This window comes from Lampris incognitus, chromosome 10 (assembly GCF_029633865.1).
Source record: "Lampris incognitus isolate fLamInc1 chromosome 10, fLamInc1.hap2, whole genome shotgun sequence".
In the NCBI taxonomy this organism is placed as follows: Eukaryota; Metazoa; Chordata; class Actinopteri; order Lampriformes; family Lampridae; genus Lampris; species Lampris incognitus.
The window spans coordinates 16,411,173-16,425,118 of NC_079220.1; the positions used below are offsets into that span (position 1 = coordinate 16,411,173).

At 43.7% G+C, this 13,946-nt stretch overlaps 1 protein-coding gene across 2 annotated transcripts in view; it reads left to right on the top strand.

Annotated features, from left to right (window-relative positions):
• The window catches only part of crlf3 (cytokine receptor-like factor 3), a 29,970-nt gene that overhangs the window by 12,225 nt on the left and 3,799 nt on the right, over positions 1-13,946 (top strand). Inside the window, exons 3-8 of one of the 2 annotated variants that reach the window (XM_056287725.1) lie at positions 2,468-2,675; positions 4,155-4,242; positions 5,241-5,418; positions 6,636-6,864; positions 13,126-13,264; positions 13,651-13,763. In XM_056287725.1, coding sequence (XP_056143700.1) covers positions 2,468-2,675; positions 4,155-4,242; positions 5,241-5,418; positions 6,636-6,864; positions 13,126-13,264; positions 13,651-13,763 — 955 coding nt within the window. The remainder of the gene's footprint in view (positions 1-2,467; positions 2,676-4,154; positions 4,243-5,240; positions 5,419-6,635; positions 6,865-13,125; positions 13,265-13,650; positions 13,764-13,946) is intronic. The other variant, XM_056287726.1, reaches the window with a different exon arrangement.

The window sequence follows — 13,946 nt, forward strand, 5'->3', positions numbered from 1 at the left end:
AATCTCTATCCTCTCTCTTGCTCTCTCTCACTGTCTCGCTCTCTCTCTTGCTCTCACTCTTTCTCTTGCTCTTTCACCTCTCTCTTGCTCTCTCTCTCACTGTCTCATTCTCTCTGTCTTGCTCTCTCTCTCTCTCACTGTCTCACTCTCTCTCGCTCCCTCTCTGTCTGATCCATCCGTCTCTTCCTATGTCAGAGAGGAGTTGATGCACAGCAGATAATATTTGGTTTTTCCATTCTTTCACTGAGCCAAACATATTGATTGTCGTTATCTGGCCGGTACAGATAACCAGGAGGAAATGATGCGTCTCCAGCAGAACACTTCCTGTGTCTGCTCAACACGCACAAAGTTAACGCTGCTGTGTGTATTCTGGCAATGGCATGTTTTTAATTCTCCTGGTCATACTATCTCTCCCTTATCTGTAGAGTATTTGTTATCTTTACCTTCCCTGCTATCTGACTGTCTCTCTGCGTCTGTCGCTCTTTTCTGTCTCTCTTTCTCTCACACTCTCTCGCTTGCGTTCCCTCTCATTGTTGAAAGCCTTGTGTGTGAGTAAATGAGTGTTGTTTCGAAAGAAGAAGTAAGATTTCTACCTCAGAAGACAAACTGTGCTTGCGGTCAGATCGTCCCAACACACACTGACAGTAGCGGTGTTTTCCCATCCATCCTGTTCTCTTTCACTTGTTTCACAACCCACTGCAGCGTGAATGTATTACTAAAAAAATCATGATAATGATTACAGTTTACATTGAGAATCTTCCTCAAAGATACATTAGCCTGCTTGGATGAAGGACGCATCTCATCTCATGACGCCCATCTACTCACTCTCTCCATTTAGACTTCCTCTTCGTTCACATTTACCACCTACTTTCCTCTTTTGTACTGGGTTTTGCTCGAGTCCTAAAAGGAGTCCCTCTTTCGCTGACGTCTAGTCTTGCTGTTATCTGAGTTTGGTAATGAACGAAACAGGCGGGGTTTTGAGTGCTTTTTTTTTAAGGGGCAAATTCTTTATATGGAACCTGAAGTCATGAGTGACATGTTGGTGATTTGGGGAAATGAGGAATGAGGATGTCTCCCGCCAAAACACAAGTTTCATAACGATATGATTTATCGATTCTATGGGTGACGATATGATATTTGATGATGTCACAAAGTCTGCCGCAATACGATTTTGATTCGATTCAGTTCAGGAGCCGACGATCAATGTGAGACTATATCATATGCCCATTTAACACAATCTGTTGCATTTATATCAACTCGCAAAAAGCGACTAAAATATGATTTGACAGTTTTATAACTGAGCTCTTCCAGACATTTGGATGAAAAACAATCTGTCCTTTTATAACAAGAATACAAATAGACCTGTTGTTCGCTATAAAGTGCCACATTTCTCATGTTTAATTGTAAATGTTTTTTATCAGTTAACCTAAAGAGCCCTTGATGACCTTTTCATTATGAACATGAACCATGGACATCTCTGCTTCATCCCCCTGGATTCACAAGGTCCTGTCTGTGTGGTTTAGACATATTTAGCTTTAAAATTTTCACATCCTAGGCATATCTTAAAGCTGATGATATGCGCCCCCCCCCCTTATCTCCACAACTGCATCCGGCCAACCACCCCACTCTTCTGAGCCATCCCAGTCACTGCTCCAACCCTTCTGCTGATCTGGGGAGGGCTGCAGACTACCACATGCCTCCTCCGATACATGTGGAGTCGCCAGCCGCTTCTTTTCCCCTGACAGTGAGGAGTTTCACCAGGGGGACGTAGCACGTAGGAAGATCACTCTATTCCCCCCAGTTCCCCAACCGACCAGAGGAGGCGCTAGTGCAGCGACCAGGACACATACCCACATCTGGCTTCCCACCCGCAGACACGGCCAATTGTGTCTGTAGGGACGTCCAACCAAGCCGGAGGTAACATGGGGATTCGAACCGGCGATCCCCGTGTTGGTATGCAACAGAATAAACCACCACACTACTTGGATGCCCCATGGATCGATAGTTTGACTTTGCATCGATGATACTGGATCGTTGATCATTGAATCGATACATCGATGGTTCGTTACACCTCTAACGAATATGAAAATATCTCATTCTATTTATCCATGTTGAAATGCACCCTTTTGGTCGGCACCCATACTAGTACTATATGAGTTTCTCACGTCCACAGTAGCAGACAGCAAACAAACTCGCCCTCATCTTTGTTGACGGGTCCATTTGAGCCCATTCTCATGTAGCCATTGCCTCTGCTGTCTATATCATGTCCAGTATCAGATGTAGATGCCTTGATATGATGTCTCTCTAAAATCTACTCTTTTCTTTTACGCCGTAAACTTGAGATGTGAATAATCCTCCCATTACTTGGCCCGAATAGTCGCTTTGTTCACAACCCAACCAAGCTCACTCTTTTACTTATATTATTGTTGGTATTTGTAAAACTTTGTCAAATCTTCCCCCCTCCCAGGTTCGGGGTAGCTCGGGGCAGGCACGTGAGGCCCTGCAGAAGCACTTCACAGAGCTGCAGGTGGCCGCCGGGCGCCTCCTGGCCGAGCGTCTGGCCATCCTGCTGGCTGAGGTGGACGCCATTGAGGCTGAGAGCATCCGGCCGCTGGACGATTGCCAGAGCCTCATTGAGCACGGCGTAAGCCAGGCGGACGAGCTGCTGAGGGAGGGTTAGTCCCCCCCCCCACACACACACCGATTATAAATTAAACATCTTATACACATGCACACACAAAATACAGACACGTAGCTCAGTGGAAATGGGGCCGCAAATCTGTTGTTGTGCCAATAAGGAAATTATCTTAGTGAGGAAGTAAAGGACATCTGTCTCAATGTCAATTTTTACAGATTTTAGTAGCCTCACGAAACTCACTCAAGCTTGGGTTTTTAAAAACTTTTTAGATTTAAATGTGGAAAAAGAAAACAATGCCGTAATTTTCTTCCTTTATCCTGACAGTGACAAAATATTTCATGGCATTAGTTTTAACCTCCTTCAAGAGCCACATGGGTAGTTTTTTTTTTTAAATCCAGCAGTGTCTACTGGAGTGATCACACCAAGTCATCAAAACACAGTTTTGTATACATTTCTGTTAATGAAAGCGCCTCTGACGTTATATTAGCTCCTCTATGCTATAAATTAGTGTGGCACGATTTGGTGAAAAAGTCATATTGCGATAATTGTGGATAATACTGTGATTTGCGATCGCGATACAATAAACAAATTTATACATAAACAAATAATACAAATGTGTCATCTTGCTGTGACATGTCGCGACTTTCATTTTGCATGTTTTACACAGCACCTCTTTCTGCTGCTCAACGTCGCTGAGCTTGAATCCAAAATATCACCATATAAGAGGTTGTGTTTTGGGGTTTTTTTTGCCACCAGTTCATCAGCGTTAACCTGCTCATTGTCATCGCTATCCCATTTTTTTCCTTCTTTCTGCTCCGCACACAGGATAGTCATGTGACTGTAGACTGCACAGACTTTACTGCCTAAACAGAGACTGATTGGTCATTCTTAATTATGGGTGTAGATATGCAGACTGCACACACATTCACACATGCACATTTTATTATTTAATTAAATCCCTGCCTTTTGCGGTTACATAATTGCACAGGCTGACATCACAATAGTGATTAGACTAATCGTGCAGCACTACAGTAAATCCACCCCACAACTCCCATCTGGTAAGTTAGACAGGTAGAAGAACCAGCTGGGCCTTTTATTTGACTTCCTTAGCAGATTAAAACAAACGTCAGTAGATACCATGTAAATTGGAGCTGAAACCTGTTTTTTTTTATATGTATATATTAGCTTGAGAGGGGAGAACTTTGTGCAGAATGAATGCAGTGGTAGTTTCATTTAAATGTACAGGACTGTCTCTCTTTCTCATACTCACAAACACACATGATTTTGCGTGGTTTTTGCACAAGCCATTACCTAAAAAGACCACAAAGCCACAGAGTAGACTTGGTGCTTACTTTGAGTCATAACAGAATGTAAATACAGCTGCTGATGGCAGTGGTAACCCATCACCATAAAAACACAAAACTCAAGTTCAACATTTAATGAAGTCATACATGTAGACTCCCACTGACTGATCATTTGTGTATCTCTCTCTCTCTGTCTCTCTCTCTTTTCCAAGGAGAGGCTGCTCTGCGCTGTGGCCTGGGTGAGAAGGAGGCCAAGCTGGGCAGCTTCACCAAGAAGGCTCTGAACATCCAGCTGGACAGGTAAGACAGAGAGACCATGACAGACAGACACACACACACCTGTTTGTAAATCTGTGTTCTGGTCTGCTCCTCACATGATGCATTTGATATATATTAAAGCTGCTATAAAGAGTTTTTCACAGATTATCAGTGTCCATTTAATTTTAATGCCTCTATGACCAGAAAATCAAATGAGGCCATCGGCGAGACATTGCTTTATAATGATTACATGTGCTTATCCGGGTCATTTTCCCCACATGATCTGATGGAATGATTTATAGCACACAGACGGGATACATAGCCACAATTAGAGATGCATTACCTTATCACTGTATATTTGTAAACAGTTGCTCTTCCAAAATGCTACTACAGCTCTCAATACCTAATATACCTAGTCTGTGCAATGAAGTCATTCTTCCACAAAACACTACCGCTTTTATCCACAGCATTGCACAAAGTCAACAGAACTCGTCGTGCAGCTTTAAGAGCCGAAGTACAACTCCAAAACCCAAAAAGATCTGGGTAGCTAACCCCAAAATATCAAGGACGAATAAGATGATGACTACCACAAGAATCAATGTGAAGCCCCAAGATTCATAGCAACACTAGCCAGCAAAAATAAGCAGCAATATGTTTTATGGTGTCGACCTGGCAGTCTATTAAAGTGGCTACCAGCGAGTTTAATTCAGAATGCTTTTTATAACATTTGGGCAAGCTCTTTCTACATCCCGAGAGTTGGGGAAACAATTCAGTCTCTGTGGCCATCCTAGACGCTGTAAACAGAGACAGATCATTTCATCTGTGCCCACTCCTTATCAGCCAATCAGGAGAGTTCTTTGCAAGTTGGCATCTCCATTGGACCCCATTTGCTGTCAATCAGTTTGCATGTTCATGAGGCTCAGTGTGTAGTATGCTTCTTCTTTTTTTTTGGGGTGTTTTGTGTTCACATGCACGTTTATGTGTAATGACGTCTTGGCGTAAAGTCCTAAATGTTCTCATTCTGTGTGTGTTTTCGTAAGCCTGCCAGAGGTTCCAGCGCTGGTGGATGTCCCGTGTGTGTCGGCCCAGCTGGATGACTCCCTGCTGGGGATGCTGAGGGACAGAGTGGCCCGCCACGGTGCTGTCTCCTCCCACCCGCCAGTCCAGATCGAGGAGCTGCAGGAGAGACCTGGCAGTGTGCTTGTCCGCTGGTGCAAGGTTAGGGAGGAATGTGCGCGTCCACACCCACACACACACACACACCCACAACTTAACCCAGCGGCAGGAAAGTCTTGTGTGTCACTAAGTTGGTTTTCATACCACACTGAAATGAATGGAAACCAATGGCTGCCTGGAAGGAATGGAAAAACACTTTCAAAAAATAAGAAAAAAAAACTACAGTATGCTTTGGAAAATCCCATTCTATTATCATTTGATATTTTGGCTTGTTCATACAACCAAACCCTTAACTAACCAGGCTACAGATGAAGGATGTTTGGCTTGTCCACATTAAAGAATAGAAGCTGGTACACAATGTAACATTTTTGTGTTTGTGTATACATACAAGTTTCAAGTTTATTTGTCAAAATAAAATTCTTGTTTTGCTGGCTCAACACACAAGTGGGAAATAAAAGTATTTTTAAGAATACCGAGAGAAATCAAAGTTCAAGAACAAGACGTACAAAAAGAGTCAGTGCAGACTTTGGATACACTTTGTTGGACAGTATGCTACAGTAGAGAACTTCTACAATTAAGGTGACAAATGCAGTGGTATTGTAAATAGTAAACTTGTGTAAATGGGAGATTGTGCAGTCACTAACAGGAACCATAATGTAACAGGTATTGTAAGCAGTAAACTTGTGTGCTTTTGCAAATAGCAGTAACCTTATGAAAATAGCAATTGAGTGGTCAGTTTTCAGACTCTTATGGCTTGGAAGTAGAAGCTGTCTCAAAACCTGTTGGTCCGAGACCTGATGCTCTGGTGCCTGTTGCCAGACGGACATAGAGGATGTGTCCGGCCTGGTCGTGGTCCCTGATTATTTGGTGGGCCTTTTTCAGGCACCTCCAGGAATAAATATCCTGCATGGTGGGCAGATCACTGCCTGTGATGTACTCTTTCATTTTCACTTCCCTCAGCAGAGCTCTGCCATCGAGGGCAGAACAGCTGCCATACTAGGCATTGATGCAGCAGGTCAGGGTGCTCAGTAGTGCATTGGTAAAAGTTAGTAAGGGGCCACGCCAGATTTCATCAGCCTCTGTAGTAAGAATAGTCAGCAAATATCCATGTGTGTACACTAGCTGAATACGTTTAGTGGTTGTGCACACGTTGTGGTCAGTGTATGAACAAGTGCAAACATAGGCTCTGTGTGGTTGTTTATTTATGTGTGCGTGTGTGTGTGTGTGTGTGTGTGTGTGTGTGGGGGGGGGGGGGGCAGGTGGACGAAGACTTCGCAGCAGCAGATTACAGGCTACAGTACCGCCGATCTGGGAGTGGGGGTGCTCAGTATGAGGACGCTTATATCGGCCGGGACTCTGAGTTCCTGGTCCTCCACCTAGACCCCCACACAGAGTACCTGTTCAGGGTGTGTGCCCGTGGGGAGGGTCGCACCGAGTGGAGTCCCTGGAGTATCCCACAGACTGGCTACACAACACTGGCCCCGCATGGTAAGAGTCCACATATCTCAGCACACAGGCCCTAAACTCACGTAGCCGACTGGTCAGTTATTTGTTGGGCACGTCAACTTGGAATATTGATCATGTCATCATTTTTCTCTTTCTGCCACACAGAAATATGTTGTTGTCCTGTCTATGTAGACAAGTTATTTAACTTCAATGCTCACAACAGTCTCAGTTTAACACACATACAAACACACGGACGTACACTCATTGTGCACTTTATTAGGAACAACTGTACACCTTCTTATTCATGCAATTGTCCTATCAGCAAATCGTGTGGCAGCAGTGCAATGCATAAAATCATACCAATACTTATCAGGAGCTTCTGTTATTGTTCACATCAACAATCAGAATGAGGGGGAAAAATGTGATCTCAGCCACGGTATGATTGTTGGTGCCAGACGAGCTGGTTGTATTTCTGTAACTGCTGAGCTCCTGTGACACACAGGACACGGATCTCATGCAAAACATTTTCTAGAGTTTACTCAGAATGGTGTGAAAAACAAAAAGCTGACAAAGGCTACAGTAACTCAGATAACCACTCTGTACAATTGTGGTGAGCAGAAAAGTATCTCAGAATGCACAACCTTGAGGTGGATGGGCTACAGCAGAAGACCACGTCAGGTTCCACTTCTGTCAGCCAGTAATAGAAAGCTGAGGCCGCAGCAGGCACAGGTTCACCAAAACTGGACAGTTGAACACTGGAAATACATAGCCTGGCCTGATCAATCTTGATTTCTGCTGAGGCCTACAGATGGTAGGGTCAGAATTTGGCATCAACAGCATGAAACCATGGACCCAACTTGTGTTGTGTGAAGAGTGCAGGCTGGTGGCAGGGGTGTAATGGTGCGGGGAATGTTTTCTTGGCACACTTTGGGCCTGTTAATACCAATCAATCATCGCTTGAATGCCACAACCTATTTCAGTATTATTGCTGCTTATGCGCATCCCTTCATGGCCACAATCTACCCATCTTCTAATGGCTACACCCAGCATGAAAATGCACTATGTCACAAAGCAAAAGTCATCTAAAACTGATTTCATGAACATGACAATGAGTTCAATGTTCTTCAGTGGCCTTCCCAGGCACCGGATCTGAATCCAATGGAATATCTTTGGGATGTGGTAGAACGGGAGAGTCGTAGCAAGAATGTGCAGCTGACAAGTCTGTAGAAATTGCACAATCCAATCATGTCAACATGAACCAGAACCTCAAAGGAATGATTCCATCTTGTTAAATCCATGCAACAAAGAATTGAGGTTCTGAGAGCAAAAGGAAGCCCTACCCACTATTAGTATAGTGTGTCTACAACTATGGCTTGGTCATCTCAGTTCTGCACAAGGTCCAAAAATATGATTGGTTTCAGTAAGCTAGCGCTGGGAATATATCGATATCAATATCATGATATGAGACTAGATATCCTCTGGGATTTTGGATATAATATAGCATACTAACTAATAACTTTGTAACATTGTCTTAGAAAAGTGCTATATAAAGTGCTTTACAAAGAAATAAAACCAGACAAGGCAAAAATAAGACCAAGTAAGGGTAAAAACAGTATAAATAAATGAAAACAAATAACATTAGTAACAGCTTTCATAAAAAGAAAAGTTTGAAGACGAGCTTTAAAAGAAGCTAGTGACTTGGTTAGTCTTAGTTCAATAGGAAGAAAGTTACATAGTGTGGGGGCTCTAATGGCAAAAGCCCGATCACCCTTTGTGACAAGCCGAGACCTAGGAATAACCAGCAGGGCTCCATCTGTGGATCTTAATGGTCGAGAGGGCATATACCAGGTCAGTAAATCAGAAATGTATGTAGGTGCAAGACTGTTCAAGGCCCTAAAAGTGAGCAATTAAAATCAATTCAAAATATAACAGAGCCAGTGTAGGGAGGCAAGTACAGGAGTGATATGGTCATGCCTCTTTGTCCCGGTAATGAGCGGAGTAGCGGTGTTTTGTACCAACTGCAGAGAGTGGAGGGAGCCCTTGCTGATACCAGAATAAAGTGTGGTGCAATAGTCAAGCCGAGAATAGATAAAAGCATGTACAACTTTTTGCAGATCAGCAATTGATAAAAATGACAATGTTGGAGATTAGCTTGAGTTAGAGAAAGCACGACTGAACATGTTTGATTATCAAAACCGAGGTTAGCATCAAATATTACCTCAAGATTCCTAGCAGCCTGCTTAAGACTACCTGACAGCCCACCAAGATTAGTACAAAAAGGGCTGATTGAATTTTCAGGATGGAACAGAATGACCTGAGACTTGCCATTAAATTTGAGAAAATTTTCAGACATCCAGGATTTAATGTCGGAGAGGCAAGTTGTGAGATTTGCTAGGGTGCTAGGATCTATGGGTTTTAGTGGCATTTATGTGTCGTCAGCATAAAAATGGTAAAGCACATTGTGATTTTGAATGACCTGGCAAAGGAGCAGCATGTATATAGAAAAGAGAAGGGGGCCAAGAACTGAGTCTTGAGGGACACCACAACTGACCCATTGAGGAAATAGAGTTGCCCAGAACAACAGGAAAAGTTCTCTTGGTGAGGTAAGAGCATAATGAACTAAGAGCCGAGCCCTTGAACCCGACCCAAGTCTCTAAGCGATGTATGAGGATGTTGTGATTGACTGTGTCAAAGGCAGCACTTAAGTCTAAAGGATCTAAAATCAAGCAGTCACCTCTGTCTGCAGTAGTTAATTAATGACCTTAACTAGAGCTGTCTCAGTACTATGAAGTGCTCTAAAACCAGACTGGAAACTGATAAAAACATTAAGACCATTATTAAGAATTTGCAGAATAACAGCGCTAATAGTTGAAAATATCTCCTTGAGCAGCTTGGTGGGAATGATGTCTAACATGCAGGAGGAGGAGTTCATATTGTAGACGTAATTGCTGAAACTGGGTAAAAGAGGCAGAATTAACATGGGGAATGGAATGAATGCAAAAGCCTGGCTGGATTTGGGACCTGATATTTTCCACCTTATTTACAAAATGAATGAGAATTTTTTTTTTTTAATATAAATTTATTTCTGTTTTCTCCCAATTTAGTGGCCAATCGATCCCTATTTTAATTCAAACACCCACCCTCGTACTGCATGCGTTCGCCAACTGCATCTCTCCGGCCGGCAATCTCGAAGGAGACCACCTTCCCACTTTCGTGACAAGGCAACTCCAGGCCAACCACTGTTTTTTCCGACACACACAGAGACGCATTCATGTGACGAACACAAGCCGACTCCGTCCCCCTCCCGAAGACAGCGTTGCCAATGACTGCTGCTTCATCGAGTCCGGCCATAGTCGGATCTGACGAGACCGGGGCGCGAACCCCAGTCCCCAGTGGGCAACTGCATCGACACAAAGCTGATACTTAGACCGCTACACCACCGCGGACCCGAATGAGAATTATTTTGAACAACTCAACATCAGGCTCAAGAAAAGTGGAGGGACTATTAATAACAATCAGTTACCCTAAAGAGAACTTTAGGATTGTGTTATTTCTTTACTAGTTCAGAGAAGTACACTGATCTCACATCTTTAACTGCCTCGTGGTAAATTAACATTTGGTTTTCAAGGGTATTTTGTGCAAAGTCGGACTTGTTGACCTTCCATTGTCGTTCTGATTTTCTAGTCTTCTAAGGCCACAAGTGTGATCGTTCAGCCAGGGGAGGTTATTTGATTTTTGTTCCTAGTTTTAAACAGTGCAGTTTGGTCGAGGATGGATAGGCACTGATCATTGAATGAATTTGACAGTGCATCTCGATTGAGGGGGGATAAAGAGGGATTAAAGGATGATGAATTAAAAGCATCACAGAATTTAACTGCAGAGCCAGCATTGAGAATGCGAGAACGTGTTTTAGGATAGTGACTAAGAATAGCGAGCTGTAGGCAGACTTTGAAAATGACAGCTTTAAGGTCAGATACAGGCATATCCACCAGATTGACACTCGAGAGAGAAAACAGATGAGAGTACAAGGTCTAAGATATGACCTTTGGAATGTGTGGCCCCTTTAAGAGATTGAATGAGGTTAAGAGAGTCTATAAGATCCAAAAAATGTTAAGTCAGGGAATGGGAAGGACAACACACAAATATTAAAGTCACCAAGAATAAGCACCGTCACATTTTAGCATGACAATAGATCAGTCAGAAAACTAAGTTAAGATGTAGAGTAAGGGGGGGGGGGCATGATTATTAAAAAAAACTCAAATGAGATAAAATTACCAAAAGTAACAGGATGGCAGTTAAGACCCAACTTATAAAAAGCAGCTAGGCCACCCCGTCTACCAGAGGGCCTGGGAATATGAAAATATGCAAAATCAGGGGAACAGTGTCCCCTGGGGACAGCCATGTCTCAGTAATCATAAAAAAGGCCAATTATTAGAAAAAATAAAATCATTAATGATAAAGTACTTAATACCCAGAGATCTCACATTCAAGAGGCCGAAATTGTTTGGTGTCAAAGCAGAATTAAAACCAACGGGAGTACAACAAATAGAATGCAAATTGCAGATAATTGCTCCAGAAATTCTGTGGTTGTTGTTCGATTCGTCGTGTGGATGAGAGGCCTGGTGCCTAATAATTGTCTGTATGGGTAAAACTCCCCGCGAGAGGGTCAAGAACAGAGGAGGCCTGTGGAGGGAGTCAGTGGCCGGAACAGTACCATGGAGTGCCACCACAGGACGGAAGCTGCAGGAGGGACGCGTTGAATGTAGTCAGTCTCGTGCAGAGGACTGTACGGCGTGCTGCAGGTTGGCCACTAGCATCCGGCCACCCGGCCTATTTGAGTGGACTCCGTCAGATCTGAAGGAGGAGAGATGATCCCAAAACAGATTATAATTGTCAATAAAACCAATATTGTGAGCTCTGCAGGCGGAGATGAGCCACATGTGCAGGCAGAGGGTTCTGCTGAAACGCCCTGCTCGACGGGCCAGTGTCGGAATAGGACCTGTGATAAAAACAGACTTTCCACAAGTACTTAGAAAACCGAAAAGGTCAATAAAATCCTTTTTGGTTAATTCAGACTGCTGACGAGCTGCATCGTTTGTCCCCACATGAACGATCACTGGATTGGTGGAGGACGGTAGTGAGCGGATCAACCCCGGGAGTTTATTCAGCCTATCAGGGACTGTGGCTCCAGGGAAACTGAGTGGCTACGTTGAAAAAAAGCCACAAGTGTTGTCTTTTTCCTGATTTTCAAGGCTGCATTACAGTAAAATGTAATTCTCTGACCGTACCAGGCTGTTCTATTTGCCTTTACCCATTTTATTAATAGACATTACTGATTTTAATTATTAAAAATCTCATTTTGTAAATGCTTTGTGAAAGCACCAATAGTCATCCCCACATTATCATCATAATCGAGGTATTTGGTCCAAAAATACCAATAGATTTTATACATATCGCCCAGCCCTACAGTAAGCTACCCCCCCACAATATGAAATGACAATGTAACGATCACGGATGAATAGGCTCGGTAGCCCTTGGCTAATGGGTCGGACCCTTTAGTCCACTGGTTAACGTTGTCGCCCATGGTGCGGGAGAGCCGGGTTCGCGTCCCGGCTGCGGCGGTTCCCACGGCTGCCCCCCAGAACTCGCTGCAATGTCGCCCGCGGTGTGAGAGCCCCAGGTTCACGTGCTGGGTGTGGCGATGCGAATTCCGAAGGAAGGGCTTTAACATTGGCCAACAATCACTGAATAACGTAGGCCTACTGATATCTCGGACTGCAGTAGTGTAGGTAGAAGGTAACTTACCAGTTCTCTTTTCTTAATGTATGAATGATACGTAGATGCAACCGTGTAGCAGCCCAGGTTGTGTTGAACTCTCTGCCCAGCCGACCTCATACTCAGTCCATAGTGCTAAAGCTCTGATTTCTAAGTGAACAATTAAGTACCTAGTGTTTACACCTGTGAGGGGTGGGTGTTGCCATTTGGTAAGTAAAGCTTGGCGTTGTGATTGGTGTTGCTTTCCAGAGGAACTCAAGAGATTTTAATTTTGAATGTGTTGCCTAATGTAGAGAACTGGTTGTAGTGTTCTGCAAAAAGTGTGATTGAGGATTGAAAATGAGTGTAAAGCAGAAATTGTGCTTGGTTTAGGGATTTGATACATGAGTTTCAGGTTTCAGTGATTGCGTTTCAACAGGTGCACATATTAAGAGCTCATTGTTTTATTTATTGACCTGTTCTCTGTGTGTGTGTGTGTGTGTGTGTGTGTGTGTGTGTGTGTGTGTGTGTTCGTGTTCCCTTCTCCAGAGTGGTGTCCAGGTACTGAAGGCTTCATCCTGAGCAGCAGAAGAAACATTGCCATGCGCAATGACTCCTCCCCTTCACGCTGTCCTGTCCTGTATTCCAACGCACCCACATATTTCTGCGGACAGACGTTGACTTTCAAGTCAGTGCGGCTTCGCACACAATACACACACATACAGGGCTCTTGTTTCAAGACGCTGGGTGTACAGCTGGTGTTAACCCAGCTAGTATCTTACTTTTATGCTGCGCAACTAGGATTAGGTATATTATGAAAAACCTTCAAGGTGTATGGTTTTTCAAGATAATTTTTCACCCATATCTAGTCTGTTGACATTGGAGATAGACCAAGCTTTTAGTATTTGGCTTCTTTGGTATGTCTCTTTTGGGTGTCTCCATTTACCGTTTTGTATTTAAAGTTAACCTTTCACTATTGGCCATGTCAAAACTTCAGAAAACTGGAGTATACAAAATATAAAAAGTTATTCAATCAAATTTAATGGTTGTGTGTGTGTGTGTGTGTGTGTGTAGGATCTCTGCAGCAGGCCAAGTGGACCGGCGAGACAGCCTGGGTGTGTGCGTGGAGAGTGAGAGTGGGATGGAGTCACTCCAGAGAGACAAGGCTGTCTGTATCTCCACCAACGGTAAGCTTTGGATTTGGATTCTGATTGGTTCATCTGACAAGTTCTTCCTGGAATAAGCCCAGCTGGAGGACTCCACTGTCGCCTCGGGATATTAATAGTCCTGGGGCAAGGGGTTTAACGGGGACATGCCCCTGTAGCTGCCCAAGTTGGGTCGGCAACATATATTTATTGCAGCATATTGGC